We start from the raw sequence: 23201 nt of genomic DNA, 5'->3' as shown, positions 1-23201 counted from the left end.
TGCCGTGAGGCTGCGCTGTGTCTGCAACCTGTGCCAGTCAGGGCCTGTCCCGCCCAGTGCCACCCTGACCTTGCACTCTTCCGGCAGGGGACATGCAGCAATGGCTCATTGAAACAACCCACTCCTCCCATGCTAGTTGTGCTGTGGCTCTAATGACACATGTGTGACTACTGTCTTCTCCACAGTAAGGACAGACTTCTTACAATATCTAGGCCCCTTGGGACACAATGGGAGACAGCTGGCAGCCATTAGTGACAAATCACTGTACAGGCTAAGAGTATGAAACCAGGACCGCAGCAGTCATTGAACACTAATGGGGCTCATCTTGGTGCCGCGTACGGGGTCACCAGCAGGGACCACTGACGCAGAAGACAGATGAAGTCTGTGCAGGGAAGAGCTTCCGTGCAGAAACACCAACAGGTAGCAGGAGGGTAGAAATTACCACGGTAATGTAGCAATTTGTCTGCCAGAAAAAAACAGAGACTTGAACTGTGCAACTCACCTTAATCCTCAACTCCTGGTCTGCCCTCACATCCTGGCTGGCCTGGAGTTCCTGAATCTTCTGATTAGCTTCCTGCCATTTTCTATTGTGAGAAAAGGACATTACACACAGGCACAGTGTGTGCTGAAACCAACGTTCCCTCACGCTGATGTCTCTCCAGTGCAGGAGGCACCCGTAACCAAGATCCCAGAAACTGGTCCTGCCCGTGTCCCATGGCCTCAGCAATCCATCTGGATGGGGCAACTGAATGTCCAGACCAGTGTGGCAACCAGAATTCCCACCTTCCCCACACTGCTCTCAACTACAAGCCCTTGGAAAGCCACTTCCAAGGACCACTCAGGCTGACCACCTCACTCCACTGAGGAGCCAGACATCTGCTAAGGCCAAGACAAAAGACTTTGAGAGTTTTTCAGGCTTCTGTCCTCATCTCTAAGCAAGTTCTTTTCAAATTCCTGAGCTTTTGCTCAAACTATTTCTCAACCACAGCTCTCCTATACCACTTAGTCAAACACAACATCTCTAAAAGTCCTCCAATGAGTCCAGGCCTGGAGGGATGAAGGGATGACTCCCTCCTCTTGTCTCAGTACCCGCAAGACTGCTCTACTCTAACACCTGCTGACTGGCTCCAGGGACTTCAGACTCTGTCCTGACCAGGGGACACAGGGACATGCCTGGACTCCCCAAGTAGGGTCTTACACATACTGACAAGTAGGACTCAGCTCAGCACATGCTTCATGTAGGCATGAGGCTGACTAAATCCAAAATGGCCAGGCTCACCTGGCGAAGGGGCAGAGTCTGGACACACTGAAGGGCCACGACCTTGTCCTCCCCACTCACATGTGCTGCAAGTCCAGTTGTTCCTTCAGCTCCTGCTTCTCCGACTCCAAGTGCTTCACTTGCATCTCCTGGTTCATCACACTCCACTGCAGCTCTGAGAGCCGACCCTTCAGTGCACTGATGGTCTAGAACAGAGGGCCCTCAATGCACGGAGGTCTAGAACAGAGGGCCCCTCAATGCACGGAGGTCTAGAACACAGGGCCCCTCGATGCTCGGAGGTCTAGAACAGAGGACCCCTCAATGCATGGAGGATCTAGAACAGAGGGCCCCTCAATGCGCAGAGGGTCTAAAATAAAAGGCCCCCCTCAGTGCACAGAGGGCCTAGAACAGAGAGCCCCCTTAGTGCATGGAGGGTCTAGAACAGAAGGCCCCTCAGTGCATGGAGGGTCTAGAAAAGAGGGCCCCAAGATCTGACACACAGAGAAAGTCACCCCATGGACCCTGGAAATCTATCATCTTTAGTGGAATGAAGAGAAAGAATCTCCCAATTGCATCAAGGCTGCAACCACTCCCCTGGATCATTCTGCACACCCACCCCCCACAATGGCAGTATCACCCACTCTGGAAAACACTAGTCTAGACATAAGAGCCACTTACTGAGTCCATTTACGAACCCCCAATGTACGGATGAAAATGAGCACACAGATGGAGCAGATGTCCCACCCAGGGCAGGGACACAGCCATCTTTTCCTTCAGAACAGGGTTTCTTAAATGTTTTCTAATCCTTTTTGATCCCTTTTTGCCCCCAAGAAATGTAAACAAGTCAGTGCTGCCAGAACCACTTTGGATTCATTATGCAGTGTTAGTGCCATTTCCTTAATTTTGGTATCATTGTCTACTCATTTTATTTATGTGTTTATTGCCCTTAACTGTTGCCAAATTTTTCATAACTCCCACATTTAGATCCCACATCCATAAGAGTCCCAACCCAGTTTAGGAAGTTAGGCTTTACAACACCTAGCCACAACTGATGAAACCATTCCCTGTCTTAATTCCCAGAGCACCCTGCCTCATGCCGTCCATGAGTCGATGAGAAAGAGACCAGGTCACAGAGACAGGTTGCCAGCCAAGACGTGCCTGGTTCTCCACAACCAGAGTGCTAGTGACAGTCTCACCCCACTCGGACGCCAATTCCAGACACCTCAGACCCTCATCTGCCCTTGCTCCACGTGGTCCCTGCTCTAGTCTCTCAGTCCTGAACAGCTTTCCTTACACCATTCCAAATGTGCTGAATATACTAAATCTGTACCACAGCCAAGGACCCACCAGAAACCGGATGCCACAAGAGCTGCAAGCATGCTGTTGAGATTCAAAAGTTTCCAGGCCACAACAACCAGAAAAACAACAGAGATCTGGGAAGAAAATCTCAGAACAAAGTCACCAGCAGAGCATGCCCACCAACACTGAGGAACAAACCACTGCCCCAGCTTGGTCTGGACTATCATCACCAAACGAGCTGGTGATCCTCCTCGTATTGCTCTCCTGAGAAGGCCACCGCACTCAGATGAACAGGAGAAGCTGGCCCACTCACAAACATCACAAAGAAGCTAGGAAAACTACATCCACATCAGCCTCCATGAGTCAGATGCCAAGATGAGGAGGAGAGGGCAAGAAACAGACCAGCATACTGACCACAGTGAGAAACACGTGATACTCCCTGCAGTGGCAGCACACAAGGAGACAGAAGACTCACTGACCTGCCACCAGCACCTGCAGCCACTTAAACACAGGTACTGTCCACTCACATCCCTCAGGGAGGCCAGCACAGGGCATCCACATCCCACACAACCAATATGTACACTTGCTTTATTATATCAGTCTAGCAATCAAAACATGATAAAAGGGCCCAGAGGGATAACCTGGTGATTTAAGAGTATCTGCCCTAAATGGGTGCCTTCAAATTCCTGTGCCAAATATACTGATGGTGACAGCCCTGTGTCTGCTATCCCAGATGCCTCAAGTGATTTCCATGCATGCTGCAACAACATATATGTAAACACACAAAAAGGTACGCGACCCTCAGTGAGCACCATGACCAAAAGGATGTGCCATGAAGAAGTACAAACCATGCTGAGCACAAGCAAACACTACAGTCTTGACTCGCATGCATCCACTTTCATGCCCCAGCAAAGAGTGTGCAAGCACCACAATTAAAAGAGTACAGACCTCAATGAGCACATGGCTCAATGTGTAAAAGTGTAAGAATCACAACCTGATGTATGACCTCCAGGAAGCTCCATAGACGGGTGTGTATGAAACCCAAGTCTTTGCAACGTCAACCACAATGAAGGAAAAAGGCTGTGGGTGGAGGGGGAAAAAGGGGGATTTTAAAAGGAACTGAGAAGAGGATAGAGAGAGACTGTACAGGGATAAAAGTGTTTGCCTTGCATGTTGCCAAACACGATTAGTCCCTGTCTGCCAAAGAGGCAGGGTGAGGACTAGGATGGGAAGTGGGGGGATACTGGAGACATTGGTGGTGGAAAATGTGCACTGGTGGAGGGAGGGGTGTTCTATCATTGTATAGCTGAGGCTCAAACATGAAAGCTTTGTAACTGTATCTCACGGTGATTCAATAAAAAAAAATTTTTTTTTAATTTAAAAAAAAGTTCCCCCAAGCTTCACCAGGAGTAAGCCCTGAGAACCATACAGGGTATGGTCATTAACCACCACCACCCAAAAAAATGAGAAAGGAACTGAGCAAATGGGTCAAAAGGTTTGATTCACAGAACCACATGGTCCTCTAAGCACTGCTGGGAGCTACCCCAGGCCCAAGTAGGGAAAAGCCCCAAGTACCCTGAGTACCACTAGGTATGGTACCCCCCAAAAGAAAATAATTTTACCCCCCCATCTCCCTGTTTCTCTTGATCGGCAGTCAAGCCTATATACCACCTCTGGCTGGTGCCAGATAATCTCATCAACAGTCATGATCCAGAGACTCATTATAAATCTCTCAGAATAGAATACATGACTCGCCATAGCCATGCCCCCAGATCCCATGCAAGGCTGTTTCATTTAGGGTGATCCGGAGAGGGGACCGGTGACTTCCCCTCCCCTTCCCAAGGACCCAGCCCCGGCAGCCAAAAACCTCCAGAACCACACAGATATGTCATACCTCACACCACTAATATTCCAAGAGTTGTGCACCACATTTGATGGGGGTTAAAATAAAAGGCACCAATCTTAGAGGGAAATCTATTTTTACATATATATACATATAGATATTTAAGCACATAAGGCTCAATCTTTTACAACACGTTAGTAATCTCTTATAAAAGGGCTTAATGGCCCCTCAGTGAAATGCAACAATCTTCACACATTCTCCTCTAAGGAAACTTTTTGGATCAATTTCAGCAGTTTTTCATAACAAACAATACAAAATTAATTATTTTTGGGTCTGCTTTGGGGCAGGGGTTGGAGTTTAGGATGGAAACTCCCAAAATATGGTGGTGGGATGCTGTAATGGTGGTGGGATTGGTGTTCAAATATCGAATGTAATCAAATATAGTGAGCTACTTTATAAAAATAAAATAAACTGTGAAAAAAGAAAGAAAATTATTTTAATTCTTTTATTTTTTTTCTGGAAGGGGACCAGAGTGTAGTATAGTAGGTATAAAGCCTGCCTTGCACGTAGCCAACTCAGGTTTGATCTCCAGCATTCCACAGGGTCCCCCGTTCACTGCCAGGAGTAAATCCTGAGCACAAAGCCAGGAGTAACCTCTGAGTATCACTGGGTATGACTGAAAAAAAAATTTGCTGAAAGATATCTCAAAAAGCTGGAGCACATGCTCCATATGCTGGATTCAATCCCTGGCACTGCATGGTCACCTGAGTACTACCCAACATGTCTCAAGGTACTTTTCTTAATTTTTAGAATAACAAAGGTACAAAATGTACAAGTGATAATGAACATTCCTTCAAGAACTCTTGCTGAATTTTTCAAAAATCATTTAATATAAAGAATATTGAAATAATTAAAACTTATCTACAGTTTGACCCAACCATTTTACTACTGGGTATCGAGCCAAAAAGCATGAAAACACTAATTCAAAAAGATATCTGCATTTCTATTTTCATTGCATTTCATTTTCTACAACCAAGAAACAGAAACTACTCAAATGTCCACATGTGATGGGGGTTAAAATAGATAGATGTATAAAGAACAGATAAATGTATAAAGAAGTGGTAATAACATGTTATTGTAATAATATAACTAAAACTGGAACAGGTGACGGTAAGTCAAATAAATCAAAGAAGACAGACAGATACTGCAGACCTCATACATATGAAGGGCAGAAAAGCGAAGCTCAGGAACAGACAAAATCATCAGAAAGAAACCAGGGCTCAGATCATTAAGCTATGGTTACCAGATGGAGAAGGGGAAGGGAGCCTATGGACCACAGTGTAGGGACACTCATATTATAGTGGTGGATGGGATGTGGTAACAACAGTTGAAGAGGTGTGACACTATACTCTAAAACACATACAGTCATGAGATGTCAATCAGGGAAAAAAATGCACATTGGCACCAGCACTGTACAGGACCAAGGATGGAAGTTTTACCTCAGGGATGACAGTCCTGTGGGAAAGGATAAACAAGATATTTTCAGGACAAGAGAGATAGCACAGCGGATAAGTTGCTTGCCTTGCACACAACTGACCCCAGCTGTGTTCGATCCCCAGCAACACATGATCCCCTGACACTGCCAGGAGTGAACCCTGAAAACAGCCAGATGTGGCTCCCCCCACCCTTAAAAACAAAACAAACAAAAAATGCCTTCAGAGAGTGACGTATTATGAGTCATAATACCAAGATAACAACAGGAAAGAGAAGCTACAACTCTGCGCTTAAGTGATGACGGAAGACCTCCGTGAGGTGAAAAGTGAAAAAAGCAACGTTTGTGCTTGGTTCTCATCCCGACTGGCTACAACCTTTTCCACAATGCACCTATGGGTCAACCTCTTGGCACATCTGTAGGAAGGGTATTGCTGCAACTCCACTGAACCAAACGCAGGACGTGCCCTCCCAGGAACTCACATCTGCCTCCCAGAGGCCCCATGAAGCCAAAAACGGAGCACAGCCAAGTACAAAGCTTGTTCTGAGGCTGATCACGGCTCCTCTCCTGCCAACATCCACATCAGAAGACAGATGTCAGAACAACCTTAACATGCTCTCCAGCTCTGCCAAGGCAAAAATAACCTGGAGCCTGTTTCTGAAGATCTATCAAGTAGAGAAAAGCGAGCAGAGAGAGAGAATACCAATGATCCTGGGCTCTCCACTCTTCCCTGGACGCTTTCATCTGATCTCAAGCAGCACAGCAAAGGGACAGGAAAGGTCAGAGAGTCCAGGCTTCACCTGCATCAGTGCAGAGCTATTTCCAAAACATACGCTCCCTCATCTGACAGACAGTGAGGACTAGAGTTCATATAGACTCTGGTTTCAGAGATGCTCTCAGAAGCTAACAGATGTGCTAATAATCAAAGGTATGCAAATGAAGTGGCACTACTTACATCTGCTGGAAGAATGAACATAAGCACTTTCAGAAGATCCCCCTCTCCATGACAGGTCAGGATGCAGTGAGCCAGAATACTCAGTATGGCTACCCCCACAACAGCCAGTAGGAAGGGCCACAGACACACCTGGGACAGGGCACCCAACTGACGGGTCTGCCCACATTAAACAATTCAGTAAGACAAAAAGGTTACCTGCAACATCTATAGGTAAGTCTATCAGTATGTATGCCTAGAAAAATATTCCTCTGACAATATACAGACTAGTACCATTAACACCATAATTTCAACGACTAAGTGCTGAACTTGTTAACTGAAAGCCAGAGAATAGAAACATTATTTTATTATGATTTCAATTATTCAAAACCTGCAGCTGCACCCATGGAAAAGAGCAAGTCAGGGTTAGAGCCTAGAACGTTGACACCCGGGACTGGCCCAGGGGAGGGAGCAGGCTAAGGCCCAGCACTGCCAGGCTGTAGGGGCTGTGGTCCTTACCTCACCCGCTTCAGCTAGACTATCCTCTTTCTCCCGCAGCTTCTTGGTGGTGGCATCCAGGCTCTGCTTACACAACTTGTTGCGCTCCAGCTGCTCCTTCATCTTCTCCTCCACCTCAGCTTCCCGATCTTGGAGCTGCCGGATACGTGTCAGGAGCTCCTGGTTGCGGTCAACCTCTCGCTGACAAAAGGGTAGGACTTGGTGAGTGAGATTGGGGAAACCCCCATCCCAGTCCTCTGAAACCCAGTGAGGAAAGAGCATCAAAGACATTTGAAGGGGGCTGTAGTGATAGCACAGCGGGTAGGGCATTTGCCTTGCACATGACCGACCCGGGTTCAATTCCCAGCATCCCATATGGTTCCCCACGCACCGCCAGGAGTAATTCCTGAGTGCAGAGCCAAGAGTGACCCCTGAGCATCACCAAGTGTGACCCAAAAAGAAAAAAAAATAGATACTTGAAGAATTAGGACCAACACCCAAAGGCCCAAACAGCACCCTGAATCTCATACTGAGACATGCTGGGTCCCTCTAGGAGAACGCTCAGTAAGAATCACACCACACCATCATCGGCCATCTGCTCAGAGTGGCCATCTGTGCAAGGAGGAGGTGTAGCGTGGAAACTCTCCAATCCAGACCCGACCTTGGAGAAATGCCTGAGCATCTGCAGCACCAGCAGATTCCATCTGACTGCACGCAGGCTGTCAATGACATAAGTCATTCTTCCCAGGGGCAGGTAACCGAGCAGGAACAGCGCAAGGGCTGCTGGTGGGAGCATGAGCCTGCGAACAGAACAGCTGGACCTCACCACAATCTAACATGCAGGTAGGAACATTATTTCCCGTAACTTTCTGTACCACCCAGTGTAAGCCCTCAGGGAAACATGGCTTGTGTGGAGAAGGGACAGAGCTAAGACTTCTCATTTCAACCCCCGGGCTCATCAACGAGTCTGTCAGGAAGCAAAGGGGGACCTAGTACTCTGAGGCAGAGGAAGCAAATCCTGCTGGCCCCTCTTCTCCCTCAGAGACCTCATCAGGAAGCTGGGCAGCAGAGGTGCCCTCGAAGGATAGCCAGGTACTCACTCAGAACAAACTTAGCACCCAGGATCCTCCTGTCCACCATGGAGGATCTGAAAAGCACAGACGGAGTCACAGTCTCCTTGACAGCAGCTGAGCCAGAACTCAAAGGACAAGGAACTGGAAGTAAAGGCTCCAAGCAGCCAGGAAGCCTGCAACAGGGGTCCCTACCTCACAACAGGGCCCAGAGAGCAGCGTCAGTGCAGCCCACGTCAGCACATCACAACAGGACGTGGCCTTTCTACTCAAGGGTACCAGCCCCATGGGCACACAGGTGGTCCAGACAAGACCATAGACCTAGACATGTATGTGTCACTACCCAATAGGTATGACAGGACAGAGAACTGAATTCCGTACCAATCTGTCCTCCATACTCTGTGCAAGAGTACCCAAAAAAACATCACAGACACCCAACACTCAAAAACCATTCCAAACGACCAGTTCAAATGGTTGCAGGCTGCGTTCTGCTGTGAAGGGGGGCAGGAATGGGAAGCTTTCTCTCAGGACAGCCTAAGCTCAGAGAGGGGCCCCAGGACTCAGCTGTCAGCCTCCACCTTTGGATCCTCCTTTCCAAGACTTGGCACCAATCCTCCATGTTTAATGGACCGTGAGACCCCATGATGGATAGCTGAGGCCCAGTGCACAGCAGCCCTGCCACGAAAGGACTCAGTCCAGAGCCACCAGCTCCTCCCTTCCCAGCAAGAAAGCCTCCACTGCCAGCTTCCCACCCTTAGCAAAGGAAACTTCAGTAATTACATTTTGCACTAATTTGGTGGCTCAGCAGAGCACCATGGCTCACATGTGAAAGGTTCTAGGTTCAATCCCCAGGACAACATACACAGAAGAAAAAATATTCTCATTTTTAATAGCAATATTCCATGGCCCCTCCGTCCCCATCCATTCCCCAAGTGCCTTCAGGAATGCCCCTCCTAGAAAGAGGCAAGGCAACACAGAGAGCCCCACTGCCCAGGAAACAGCCCCACGAGCAGGAGGGCCAATGATTAGGCAGCAGCTCATGTCTGGGCTGGCTGAGCCTAAAATGGGCGAAGTGAGTGCCCCAGTCAGAAGTCTGCATGCACACTGTTCACAGCAGCCAGAATCTGGAAACAATCCGAGTGCCTGAGAACAGATGACTGGTTAAAGAAACTCTGGTGCATCTACACAATGGAATACTATGCAGTGGTTAGAAAAGAGGCACGGTAGCACTGTAGCACTGTCCTCCCATTGTTCCATCGATTTGCTCGAGCGGGCATCAGTAATGTCTCCATTGTGAGATTTCTTGTTACTATTTTTCATGAAATTTGCTTATAAGTGGATAGGCATGAAGAATATTATGCAAAGTGAAATGAGTCAGAAAGAGAGGGACATGGGGTTGGAGCAATAGCACAGCGGGTATGGCGTTTGCCTTGCACGCGGCCGACCTGGGTTCAATTCCCAGCATCCCATATGGTCCCCTGAGCACCACCAGGGGTAATTCCTGAGCGCAGAGTCAGGAGTAACCCCTGTGCATCGCCAGGTGTGACCCAAAAAGAAAAAAAAAAAGAGGGACAGACATAGAATGACTGCACTCATTTGTGGAATATAAAATAACAATATGACACTAACACTTAAGGACAGTAGAGACAAGGCCAGGAGGACTGCTCCATAATTTGGAAGCCTCCTCATGTTCTAGGGGAAAAGGCAACTGGGATACAGAAGGGACCTTAAGTAAATGATAGTTGAGCAACTCATCAAAAAGATCATACACTACAGCCAAGTGGGATTCATCCCAGGGATGCAAGGAGGGTTTAACATTTCACAAGTCAATCAAAACATAATCCATCATATCAATAAAAGAAAGAGAAAAACCATACGATCATCTCAATAGATGCAGAGAAAACATTTGCCAAGATCCAGCACCTGTTTATGATGAAAACTCTTACCAAAATGGAAACTGAAGGAACTTTCCTCGATGTAGTCAAAGTCATCTACCACAAGCCCATGGCAAGCATTATCCCCCTCCCGTTGATCGTCGATTTGCTCGAGCGGGCCCAGTAACGTCTCCATTGGAAACTTTGTTGTTACTGTGTCTGGCATATCGAATACTCTCGGTAGCTTGCCGGGCTCTCCGAGAGGGGCGGAGGAATAGAACTCGGGTCGGCCATGTTGGCCGCTTGTAAGGCGAACGCCCTACCCGCTGTGCTATCGCTCCAGCCCACAAGCATTATCCCCAATGGGGAAAAATTAAGAGCCTTCCCTCTAAGATCAGAAACAAGAGAGGGATGCCCACTCTCACCACTTCTGTTCGATTTAATACTAGAAGTACTAACCATAGCAGTTAGGCACAAAAAAGATATTAAGGGCATTCAGACAGGAAAGGAAGAAACCAAGCTCTCACTATTTGTAGATGACATACTATACTTAGAGAACCCTAAATCCTCTACTAAGAAGTTCCTAGAAACAACAGACTTGTATAGTAAAGTCACACGCTATAAAATCAATACCCAAAAGTCCATGGCTTTCCTATACACAAATAATGAAAGAGAAGAAAGTGATATGAAAAAAGCAATCCCGTTCACAAACATGCCTCAGAAAATCAAGTACCTCAGAATAGCTTAACTAAGGAAGTAAAGGATCTGTACAAAGAAAACTACAAAATACTACTTCAAGAAATAAAAGAGAACACAGGAAACGAAAACATAAGCCCTGCTCATGGATTGGAAGAATTAACATTGTCAAAATGACAATAGTCCCCAAAGCATTATACAGATTCAATGTGATCCCTATATGGATACCCATGACAGTCTTCAAAGAAATTGATCAAACACTCCTGAAATTCATATGGAACAACAAGCCCCCATGAATAGCTAAAGCAATTCTTGGGGAGGGGGGGGGGTTGGGGTGAGATGGGAGGCATCACCCTCCCCAACCTCAAACTGTACTACAAAGTGATAATAATTAAAATGGCATGGTATTGGAACAAAGATCCACACACCAATGGAATAGGGTTGAATATCCTTACACACTCCCTCAAATATACGATCATCTAATCTTTGATAAGGGAGCAAGAAATATAAACTGGAGCAAGGAAAGCCTCTTTAACAAAGGGTGCTGGTAAAACTGGACAGCTACATGAAAAAAAAAATGGGCTCAGACCTCTACTTAACACCATGCAAAAAATTCGAATTAAAACTGATTAAAGACCTCAACATCAGACCAGAATCCATAAGGTACACTGAAGGAAAGGTCAGCAAAATCCTCCAGGATACTGAAGTCAAAGATATCGTCAAAGATGAAATGCCACTGGGGCTGGAGCAATAGTACAGCGGCTAGCGCGTTTGCCTTGCATGCAGCCAACCTGGGTTCGATTCCCAGCATTCCATTTGGTCCCCTGAGTGCCGCCAGGAGTAATTCCTGAGTGCAGAGCCAGGAGGAACCCCTGTGCATCGCTGGGTGTGACCCAAAATGCAAAAAAAAAAAAAAAAAGAATATGAAATGCCACTGACCAAGCAAGTGAAAGCAGCAATAAACAAATGGGACTATCTTAAACTAACAAGCTTCTGCATCTCAAAAGAAACAGTGACCAGGATACAAAGACAGTCTACAGAATGGGAAAGGATATTCACCCAACACCCTCTGATAAAGGGTTAATATCAAGGATAGACAAGGAATTGGTCAAACTCTACAAGAAGAAAACATCTAATCCTATCAGAAAATGGTGCGATGAAATGAACAGAAACTTTCTCAAAGAAATTAGAATGGTCAAAATGAACATGAAAAAATGCTCTTCATCACTAACCTTCAGGGAGATGCAGATTAAAACAACAATGAGATATCATCTCACACCACAAAGACTGGTCCACATCCAAAAGAACAAAAGCAACCAACGTTGGCATGAATGTGGGGAGAAAGGGACTCTCCTTCACTGCTGGTGGGAATGCCGACTGGTCCAGCCTTTTTGGAAAACAATATGGACGTTTCTCAAAAAACTCAAAATTGAGCTCGCATTTGACCCAGCAATACCACTTCTGGGAATAAAGCCCAAGGGTGCAAAAAAGCACAGTAGAAATGACATCTGCACTTGTACGTTCATTGCTGCACTGTTTACAATAGCCAGAATCTAGAAACAATCCAAGTGCCCGAGAACAGATGAGTAGTTAAAGAAATTTTGGTACATCTACACAATGGAATAGTATGCAGCTGTTAAGATGAAATCATGAAAGAAAAATGAAATCATGAAATTTGTTTATAAGTGGATAGTCATGGAGTATTATGCTAAGTGAAATGAGTCAGAAGGAGAGGGACATAGAATGACTGCACTCTGCACTCATTTGTGGAATATAAAAAATCATAATATGAGACTAACACCCAAGGACAGTAGAAACAGGAAGATTGCTCCATGGGTGGAAGCCTGCCTCATGAGCTCAGGGAGAAGGCAGCTGGAATAGAGAAGGGATCACTAGGTCAATGATGGTTGGTGGGATCACACAGGATGGGAGATGTTTATTGAAAGTAGATAAAAGTACCAAACGTGATAATCTCTCAGTATCTGTATTGTAAACCATGATGCCCAAAATTAGAGAGTAAGAAGGCACCTGCCATAAAGGCAGGGGGTAGGGTAGGGTGGTGACGGGAGAAGGGATACTGGGGACTTGGTGGTGGAAAATGCGCACTAGTTAAGGATAGGGTATGTATGACTGAAACTCAATAATGAAAGCTTTGTAATGGTATCTCACAGTGATTCAATAAAATAATTTTTTTTTTAAAAAAAGAAGTCTGGATACAGGTTCAAGTACATCTAATTAACATCACACCTTTTGAAACATTAGCTATTTTTTGAAAAAAAAAATAAGAGCATACAAATATGCCACATAAAGCAAGAGTAGGGCCAGACATCCATCCTTGGGGAAGACACAGAGATCAGAAACATTCTGGTCCAGAGCCCTGCTCAAGTCCTGGCAACTTTTTGCCCTATAAGAGCAGCACTTCCTGAGAAGTCTGGCAAAGTGCTCTTTAGCAAAGCACAAGGAAACCTGAGCACTGAATGTGTTTCCTGGCACAGCTTCCTTAGCCTGAGTCTAGGTAGTGGGAAGCAGCCTCCAAGTCTGGGGCTCTTTGCTCTGAGGCCCTAGAACCATTTTTCAGCAAAACCTGGCAACCCAGACCAGTATGCAAAGTAGTGACTTTCTAAGCTCACAATACCTGATACTTCTGCTGGATCCCAATTCCTTCAAAGGGAGGGGGAAATCAAAAGGCCTAGCAGAATGTCCTTTCCCGGAAGGGATCATAACATGACACTCGCCATAACCATGCCACCGGACCCATGACAGGCTGTTCCATTTCAGGTGCCCCGGAGGCGGACAGGTGAGAGCTCTCTCCGCCCCAAGGGACCCAGTCCTAGAAGCCAAAAACTTTCAGAACTCAACCACCACCATGCTCACAGCTGCTCTCCAACGGCCGGGGCCAAGCCTCACCCACAAGTGAACCCATTCTGGACTATGCAGCCGCATTTGTAGTCACACGACACTTCATACCACACACTACCCATACTCCAAGAGTACCATACCACATTTGATGGGGTTCAGAATAGGAAGCAACCAATCTTGGAGGGAAATATTTTTTTTACAGATATATAAACACACAAGTTTCAACCTTTAACAACATGGTAATGATCTCTTATAGAAGGGCTTAATGGCCCTTGGGTAAAATACAACAATCTTCACACTCTTTCCTGCATAAGGAAATGCAGCATTTTCAGCAGTTTTTCATAACAAACAATCACTTAATCACTTAATCACTTAATCACAATCACTTAATCACCATCCGGAAGAAACAAACAATATAAAATATATTATTTCTGTTTTTCTTTGGGGCAGGGGTTAGGGTACAGGATGGAAACATCCAAAATATGGTGGTGAGAAGGGGTAATGGTGGTGGGATTGGTGTTTGAATATTAAATGTAATCAAATATTGTGAACTACTTTATAAAACAAAAATACTACAAAAAAAAAAAGATTCACAGTCGAACCAAAAAAAAAAAAAAAAACAGTCTAGCAGAGAGGACAGTCTGTCAGCTGACCCCACTGTGGCATCCTCAAGAACATCAAGCACTCAAGCACAGTTGAAATCTGTGACCAAGAAGACATCAAGCCATGTGACTCTGGCATCCAGGGGAAGAACATTGAACTCTTGTTTATTATGGTCTGCGCAGGTACCACATACCCAATTCTACCTCAGAGCCCACCTCATAGCTCCTGGCACTGGTGCTGGCTGCCCGCTCCAGCTCCACACGGGCCCTCTTATGGCTCAGCTCCATCTGTATCTTCTCCCGCTCCACCTGGATGAGATGTGACTTGGACCGGATCTGCTCTGCTCGCTCTTCCAGCTAATAAGGTGACACCCAAAGAAAAGAGAATCTTCAGCAGCTTTAGGTGAATGACCCATACAACACTCACTGAGAACTTGATCCCAATAAGGTCCCTGAATGGACTTCAGATGGAAACAGTGGCACTGGGTCCCTAGCTGAGAGATGGGTGAGGGGAGGCAGCAAGCAGAAAGACAATAAAAACCAGAAGGCAGGAGAGATGGTACAGTGGGTAAGTGCTAGCCTTGCATACACAGCCAAGCCAGGTTCAGTACCCTAGCACCAAAACCTGCCAAGAGTGATCCCTGAGCCAGGAAGATTGCTCCATAGCTGGAAGCCTGTCTCATGGGCGGAGGGGAGAAAGCAGCTGGAATAAAGAGATCACTAAGAAAATGATGGCTGGAGGAATCGGCCGGGATGGGAGATGTGTGCTGAAAGTAGATAATGGACCAAACATAAAAACCTCTCAGTATCTGCATTGCAAATCATAATGCCCAAAAGTAGAGAAAGAGTAAGGGGAATATTGTCTGCCATAGAGGCAGGGGGAGGGTGGGATGGGGGGGTATACCAGGGATACTGGTGGTGGGGAATGTGCACTGGTGGAGGGCTGGGTATTTGATCATTGTGTGATTGTAACCCAAACATGAAAGCTTGTAATTATCTCACAGTGATTCAATAAAATTTAAATTTTTTTTTTCTTTTTGGGTCACACCTGGCGATGCACAGAGGTTACTCCTGGCTCTGCACTCAGGAGTTACTCCTGGCGGTGCTCAGGGGACCATATGGGATGCTGGGAATTGAACCCAAGTCGACTGCATGCAAGGCAAACACCTACCCACTGTGCTATCTCTCCAGCCCCAAATTTTTTTAATTTATTTATTTATTGAATCACTGTGGGTAAAGTTACAAAGTTTCAGGTTTAAATCTTGGTCATGCAAATATCAAACACATTTCCCTTTACCAATACTTATTTTTCACCATGAAGAACCCCAATAAGCCCCCCCTCCCAACCCTCCCAATGCCTGTGAGGCAGATGAATTCTAGTTAACACTCTATCTACTTTGATTAGATTCATTGTTTCGACAAAAGAAGCACCGTTATTATTTAGAGTTTACACCCCCAAATCAGACATGCTGAAAAGGCATTGTGAAATAATTTGTTTTCTACAGCTGGTCACAAGAATCAAATGATTTTGGATTTCTGGTATTTTACTTATTAAGCCTGGGAGTATTTCTGCTGAGAGTCAGATAATTATGAGATTGGTTTCTGTGCTCTGGAGCCATGGCCGTGCCAGAGAGCCGCTCATGGGGGGCAACTCCTGACCTCGGTAGGGCATGAAGGATGAGCTGGAAACGCCCCCCTTCCCATGAGGTTTCAGTCACCCCATCACGACCGGCTCATACTTGGTTTTCCATAAAGCTCCAAAGTGTCCAGGCCCAAATTTTTTTAAATTTTTTTTTTAATTTTTTAAAAAGTGATCCCTGAGAGCCTTGTGGACAGCAGGTATGAGCCGAGGGTGTGGGGGCGACTAAAACCTCATGGGAAGGGGGGCGTTCTGGTCCGTCCTTCACGCCCTACCGAGGTCACCAGTTGCCCCCCGCGAGCGGCTCTCCAGCACGGCCACGGCCCCAGAAGCACAAGGACTTAATGCAGAACCCAGCAGCTTGGAGCAGAAAAGTGAACAGACTCTGCATTGATCCAGGCCATCAAGTCTGCCGGAGGGGAAAGGGTGTTGCCCCATTCGCCCTCTCCTCTCTGGAAAGAAAGATGGCGGCCACATGGGAGCCTTGTGGACAGCAGGTATGAGCCGGGAGTGTGGGGGCGACTAAAACCTCAAGGGAAGGGGGGCGTTTCGGTCCGCCCTTCACGCCCTACCGAGGCCACCGGTTGCCCCCCGCGAGCGGCTCTCCAGCACGGCCAGGACTCCAGAACACAGAAACCAATTTCTTAACTATCTGACTTTCAGTAGAAATACTTCCAGGGTCAATAGGTAAAAGAGCAGAAATCCAAAACCAACATTTAATTCTTGAACCCAGCCGTAGAAAGCAAATCACTTCACAATGCTTTTTCAGCATGTCTGATTTGGGGGGGGGGGGGTAAACTCTAAATAATAGTGGTGAATCTTTTATTGAAACAATGAATCTAATCAAAGCAGATAGAGTGTTAACTAGAATTCATCTGCTTCACAGGGACGGGGAGGGGTGGGGGGTGGGGTTTTATTGGGGTTCTTCATGGTAAAAAATAAGTATTGGTAAAGGGAAATGTGTTTGATATTTGCATGACTGAGACATAAACCTGAAAGCTTTGTAACCTTTCCCACAGTGATTCAATAAATAAATTAAAAAAAAAAAAAAGTGATCCCTGAGCACAGAGCCAGAAGAAAGCCCAGAGCACTGCCAGATGTGGCACAAAAACAAATGCAAAACAAGAAGACCCACTCAGAAAGATAGTACAGGAAATAAGGTTCTTGCCTTACATGCGGCCCATCATCCAGTTCAACCCCCAATTCCCAGCATCACATATGGTCCCAAGTACCCCCAGGAGTGACCCCTGTGCACAGAAGCAAGAGTAAGCCCTGCTGGGTGTGGCCCAAAACAAACAAACAAATCAGAAGAGGGACAAAAGAGAAAATAGAGGAGTAGTTAACACACATGCCTTGCATGTGACTGACCCAGTCGTTCCAAATACCAAAGGGTCCTCCAAGCAACACTAGGTGCTGCCCTGGGGGTCCTCTGAGCACTGCAGGGAAGACCCAGGTAGTCCCTGGAACCACATGAATAACATGACCTACTGACCATGTTAGCCAAGAGTTACTGGGAGTAGACCAAGACCTCCAGAGAAAGGGTTTTATTAGTTTCTTAACTGTGTAACAAATCACAAATTTAGCAGTTTCAACTACTCTGGGGGCCAGAGCAATAACACAGCAGGGAGAGCATTTTGTTTGATCCCTGGCATCCCATATGGTCCCCCAGCACTGACAGGAGAAAATCCACGTGCAGAGCAGGATTAACCCCTGAACTTGCTGGGTGACCCAAAAACAAACAAAAAACCCACTAAAATAAAATGTGGAAAAGAAAAAAAAAAAACCAGGAATCAGTCCCAGGACCACCAGAGACTTGGGATATTAGGCAACATCTTACTTCTTCCTAGAATATCTGAAATACTGGTTTGATACTTTAAATAATACCAAGCGGCCCAGTAACATTGTGTGACTTGTTACTGTGTTTAGCATAGGCTTTGCCGTGTGGGTGGGTGAGATACTCTCGAGCTCTCCAAGAGGGGCAGAGGAATTGAATTTGTGTTGGCCCACTGCATGCAAGGCAAACGCCCTACCCACTGTGCTATCACTCCTATGTATCAACTATAAACATTTTCAAACTTACCCAGGAGTAAAAAGGAGCTGTGTAACACATAACACAAGTTTCTTTTTGGAGGGGAGAAGGAACATCTTTTTTTAATTTTGAACTCCAAAAAGTGCTCAGGGTTTATTCCTGGCTCTATGCTCAGACCCTCGCAGGGTTCTGGGGACCATATGGAGTGTTGAGGATAAAATGCAGGTTGACAACGTGCAAAGCAAGTGTCCTCCCTGCAGTACGATCTCTCCAACTCCAAAACACACAAATTTCTACCTGTAGATCTGAATGTTTCCAGAGTCTTCACTTGTCATTTTGGATTCTACTTGGTAGGAAAGAGAAAAAAACTACTAACTTAAGTTACAGAACACCATAAGGAAGTCCAGGGCTGGAGGCAAGGGTTGCTTTTTTTTTTTTTTAGTTGGTTGGGGGGGGGGGGGGGGCGTGGCCACACCCAGTGATGCCTGGGGATTACTCCAGACAGTGCTCAGGGGACCATGTGCAATGCTAGGGATAGGAAGGCAAGAGCCCTAACTGCTGTACTATCAATCCAGCCCTGAGGCAAGTCTGCAGCAGCTAGCTCTGCTTGTTACTCCTTTACTGATCCTCTAGAGACCATAACAACACAGACTCTACAGTTTTGACAGATTTAGGTCAAAATTTCCCAGACATTTGCACCAATAAATCATAAAACTTTTTCAGACCAAAGTCACAATTTCTAGCAGCCGGAGCTATAGTTACAGCAGGCAGGATGTTTGCCTTGCACGCAGCGCAGCTGACCTGGGTTCAATTCCCAGCATCCCATATGGTTCAAGCACCACCAGGAATAATTCCTGAGTGCTGAACCAGCAGTAACCCCTGAGCACTGCTGAGTGTGACCACTCCCCTCAATTAAAAAAAAAAAAGACACAATTTCTAGGGCCAGAATATAGCTCAGTGGTAGAGCTCCTGTCTTACATATCAAGTCCCTGGGTTCATTCCTGGTATAACAAAAAACAAACAGTTTTAAAAATTTAAAAAGTGGAGCCGGAGTAATAGTACAGGAGGTAGGGCATTTGCCTTGCACACAGCAGACCCAGATTCAATCCCCGGCATTCCGTATAGTTCCCCCAGCACCTCCAGGAGTAATTCCTGAGTGTAGAGCTGGGAGTAACCCCTGAGCATCGCTGGGTATGATCCAAAAAGCAAAGAAATAAAAAATAAAAATTTAAAAAGTGGCAATGTTATTTTGCCACTAGGGAAGGATTTAAAAAACTATATGTTATTCTTACCATTCCAAAAAGTATTTTAACAACAAAAACAAAACATGGGCCAAAGAGACAGTACGGTGTGGGTAAGGTGTTTACCTTGCTGGCAGCCAGCCCAGGCCTAATCCCCAGAACTACATATGGTCTCTGAGTACAGCCAGGAGTGACCCCTGAGCACAGAGCCAGTAGTAAGCTCTGAGTACCATCAGGTATGGCAAAAAAAAAAAAAAAAAAAACTATGTGTTTTTTTTACAGGTTTTTTTTTACACACACACACACACACACACACACGTAAATGACCTAATTTCAGAAAGCAGTCATTGCCACAAAAAGAACAGCAGCAACTTGCCCCACTAGTGGAGTAATACAATTTATGCAGCACATGAATGAGCATAAACACCAGTGCCTGCGGTGCCAAATATTGCATGGCTCACCTCAGGACTCCCAGAGTAACAAGAAACCACTGACCAGTTTAACTCAAGACCCTGGCAGAATGGCATAAGCAGCAAAAGCAGTATCAACAAAATAAAAGGATGCTGTGGTCAGAGAGAGCTCAGCATACTTTGTATGCAGGAGGTCCAAGTGCCATCCCCAGCACCACATGGTTCCCAGAGCACCACCAGCATAGAGCTAAAAATAGCCCCTTGAACTGCCAGGTGTGGCCCAAAAATTGAAAGGAAAAAAAAGAAAAAGTAAGCAGAGAAACTGGAAGGGCTTGCACAGTTAAAGTTTGGGGCGGGAGGTGGGGGAATCTGTCTTCATCTTCAGACACTGCCTTTCTACTATGTAGCGGCAGTGGGGCTGGCCACACCAAGACTATGAGCTCATTTGTGAATATGATACTGGGCACAGGACCTGATCTGAAAATACTGATAAACTGGGCTTTAAAGCCAGAACAGTTGAGAATCAGACCACTACTTCCAACCTTTTTTTTTTTCCCACTTCAGTTTTTGGGCCACATCCTGCTATGCTCAGGGGTAACTTCTGACTCTGCACTCAGGAATTACTCATGGCGGTGGTCAGGGATGGGATGCTGGGGATCAAACCTGGGTTGGCGTGTACAAGGCAAGCACCCTACCCACTGTAGGGTCTCCAGCCACAGCCTCCAACCTTGTTATTAAAACCGTGAACTCTGGGGCTAGAGCAATAGCACAGCAGGTAGGGCGTTTGCCTTGCACACAGCCAACCTGAGATCATTCCCAGCATCCCAAATGGTTCCCTGGGCACCGCCAGGAGTAATTCCTGAGTGTAGAGCCAGGAATAACCCCTGTGCATTGTCTGGAGTAATTCCTGAGTGCAGAGCCAGGAATCACCCCTGTGCATTGCTGGGTGTGACCCAAAAAAAAGCAAAAATAAAATAAAATAAAACCGTGAACTCCAATCTGGGGGGTCAGCCAGCTGAACGCTAGGCTGACACAACACTGAACAGCCCCAACTACTTGGAACATGACACAGCTCTAAGGGGAGTACTCTTGTCCAAACACCTGGAGCTCACCTGAACCGGTCTGACCTGAGGCAGCTGTCTGTACCTAGAGGCCAGGATAAGTCGCTCACCTGCATGCTCTGCTGATACTGCATTTGCAGAGAACCTTGGGCAGAGGCAGAGCCATCAAGTGCAGATCCTCCTTCCACTCTCTGAGAAATGAAGCTGTTCAATGATCTCAGAGTTGACAGCACAGTGGTGTTCTCCCCCAGGTCTTCCATGGCCACTGCCCTTCAGGAGGAAGACAGAAGAAGGGAGAGAGGGTCTTTCTATGTGCCATCGACTCTGCCAGCTACTAGAGCAGTAGGTCCCAGTCTCTCAAAGCCCTTGAAAACATTCGGGTCCATAGCCACAGTTCTCAGAGCTACCTGGGAACCCAGAGCACAAACCCTGGTAAATCAGCAATTTTTACCACAATCCGGAATGGAGAAGGGCTGCTAGACAGGGAAGCCCACATGCCAACTTACCAGGGAAGAATGGAGGCAAAAATAACACAGTTGCCACCAATTCAACGCTGAGGCTGACCTGCACAGCAGGAGGAGGCACACTGCAGGCAAGTGGCACAGACCACATGAGCATTCACAAGACGCCCGCTGACAACAATGGCTCCCCATCACTTGCTCCAGCGAGTTAACAATGCCACTGACACATGCACAACACCTTCAGCAGGATTCCTTCAACAAGGGATCTGGTACTGACTGGGCACCAAGAAGGTGTCTCGGTTTCCCCATCCGGCAACTAAAGACCATGACACCTCTTTGCAAAAGAGGGTGACAGTGTCCAGAAGAACTTTAAAGGCCTACGGCACAAGGATGCCAGGGTCTGTCACTCTACTCGCGATTTTACAAGAAAGTTTCAACCCTTGCACCTGGATAAAAGTTGCAGAATTTCGGTGGCCCTTAGGTCAGTGCTGTCCTCCACATGCCTGCAGAGGAGCAGAGGACTGAGGCCCAGAGCGGAAATACGGGGACGGACCGGTCCCAATCAGTGGCACAAAGGTACCAGACCGCAGCTGCCCGGAGACAGAGAGGCCTGAGAGGCAGGCGCGGGACAGGCGGGGGGGAGGGGGGCGCAGCACCGCCCATGAGACCAAACCCCAGCCACACCCCCGATCCGGAGACGGGCAGCCACGCAGAGCGCCAGCGTGCGGGTGAGCAGGCACCCACAGGCGCCTGCCCTCATGCGGCGCCCCCCGCCGTCAGTCCGCCCGCAGCCCATGACCCCCTCAGTCCGTGCCCCCCCCTCAGCCCGTGACCCTCTCAGCCCGTGACCCCCTCAGTCCGCGCCCCCCTCAGTCCGCGCCTCCCTCAGTCCGCATCCCCTCAGTCCACACGCCCCTCAATCAGCGCCCCTCAGTCCGCATCCCCTCAGCCCACGCCCCCCCAGTCCAGTCTCCTCAGCCCGCACCCCCCTTAGCCCGTCCCGCACAACCCACCCCCCCATAACCTGCCCCCCTCAGCCCACGCCCCTCAGTTCGCATCCCCTCAGTCCACGCCCCTCAGCCCGCACCCCTCAATCCGCAACCCCCTCAGCGCGCCCCCCACAGTCCGCATACCCTCAGCCTGCACCCCCCCCCGTCTGCACCCCCCTCAGCCTGCGCCTCCCTCAGCTCACGCGGCCCTCTGTCCACGCCCCTCAGCCCGTGCCCCCCTCAGCCCGCGCCCCCCTCAGCCCGCGCCCCTCAGTCCGCGCCCCTCAGTCCGCAACCCTCTCAGCCCGCCCCACCACAACCGGCCGCTCTCATTCCGTGCCCCTCAGTCTGTGCCCCTCAGTCCGCGCCCCTCAACCTGCGCCCCTCAGTCTGCGCCTCTCAGCCTGCACCCCCCAGTCCGCACCCCCCTTGGCCCGTCCCCCACAACCCGCCCCCCTCAGCCTGCGCCCCCCCTCAGCTCGCGCGCCCCTCAGCCCGCGAACCCCTCAGCCCGCGCCCTGACTCAGTCCGCGCCCCTCAGTCCGCGCCCCTCAGTCCGCATCCCCTCAGCCCAAGCCTGCCTCGGTCTGCGCCCCCCTCAGTCCGCGCCTCCCCCAGCCCGCGCCCCTCAGCCCGCGCCCCCCTCAGCCCAAGACCCCCCCCTCCGCCCAGCGCGCGCCCACCCTCTCAAGCCCGCGCCCGCGCCCCCCGCCCCGCAGCCGCGCCGCTCACCGCAGCTCGGATCTCCCTCCTCGGCGCCCGCGCGTTGCGAGACGTCAGACCCGCTCTCGCGAGAAGTGGGCGGGGCCGGCGTTCCGCTCCGGGGCAGGCCGGGACAGTCAAAGGGCGCCGCGAGGCCGTCGACTGCCGGGCCCGGGAAAGCCGGGAGGAGGATCCGGGAGCCCGAAGGGAGTCCAGTGGGGCGCAGGGACCCTGGCCTGGCCCGGCT

At 48.2% G+C, this 23201-nt stretch overlaps 1 protein-coding gene across 3 annotated transcripts in view; it reads right to left on the bottom strand.

The window, feature by feature from the left end:
- The window catches only part of MAD1L1 (mitotic arrest deficient 1 like 1), a 239031-nt gene extending 216018 nt beyond the window's left edge, over nt 1-23013 (bottom strand). The window contains exons 1-6 of one of the 3 annotated variants that reach the window (XM_056128480.1): nt 22985-23013; nt 20913-21067; nt 14639-14779; nt 7343-7522; nt 1340-1464; nt 503-584 (exon numbers count right to left, since the gene is read on the bottom strand). In XM_056128480.1, the coding sequence (XP_055984455.1) occupies nt 503-584; nt 1340-1464; nt 7343-7522; nt 14639-14779; nt 20913-21062 (678 nt within the window). In that variant the 5' untranslated portion in view covers nt 21063-21067; nt 22985-23013. Of the gene's footprint in view, nt 1-502; nt 585-1339; nt 1465-7342; nt 7523-14638; nt 14780-20912; nt 21073-22984 lie in introns of those variants that run through there. The other 2 variants (XM_056128479.1, XM_056128481.1) reach the window with 2 other exon arrangements.
- Between the last annotated feature and the right edge of the window lie 188 nt (nt 23014-23201).

This window comes from Sorex fumeus, unplaced genomic scaffold (genome assembly GCF_029834395.1).
Source record: "Sorex fumeus unplaced genomic scaffold, SorFum_2.1 ptg000064l, whole genome shotgun sequence".
NCBI classification, from domain to species: domain Eukaryota; kingdom Metazoa; phylum Chordata; class Mammalia; order Eulipotyphla; family Soricidae; genus Sorex; species Sorex fumeus.
The sequence above is the reverse complement of the archived record's forward strand: the minus strand, read 5'-3'. Positions and strand labels throughout refer to the sequence as shown.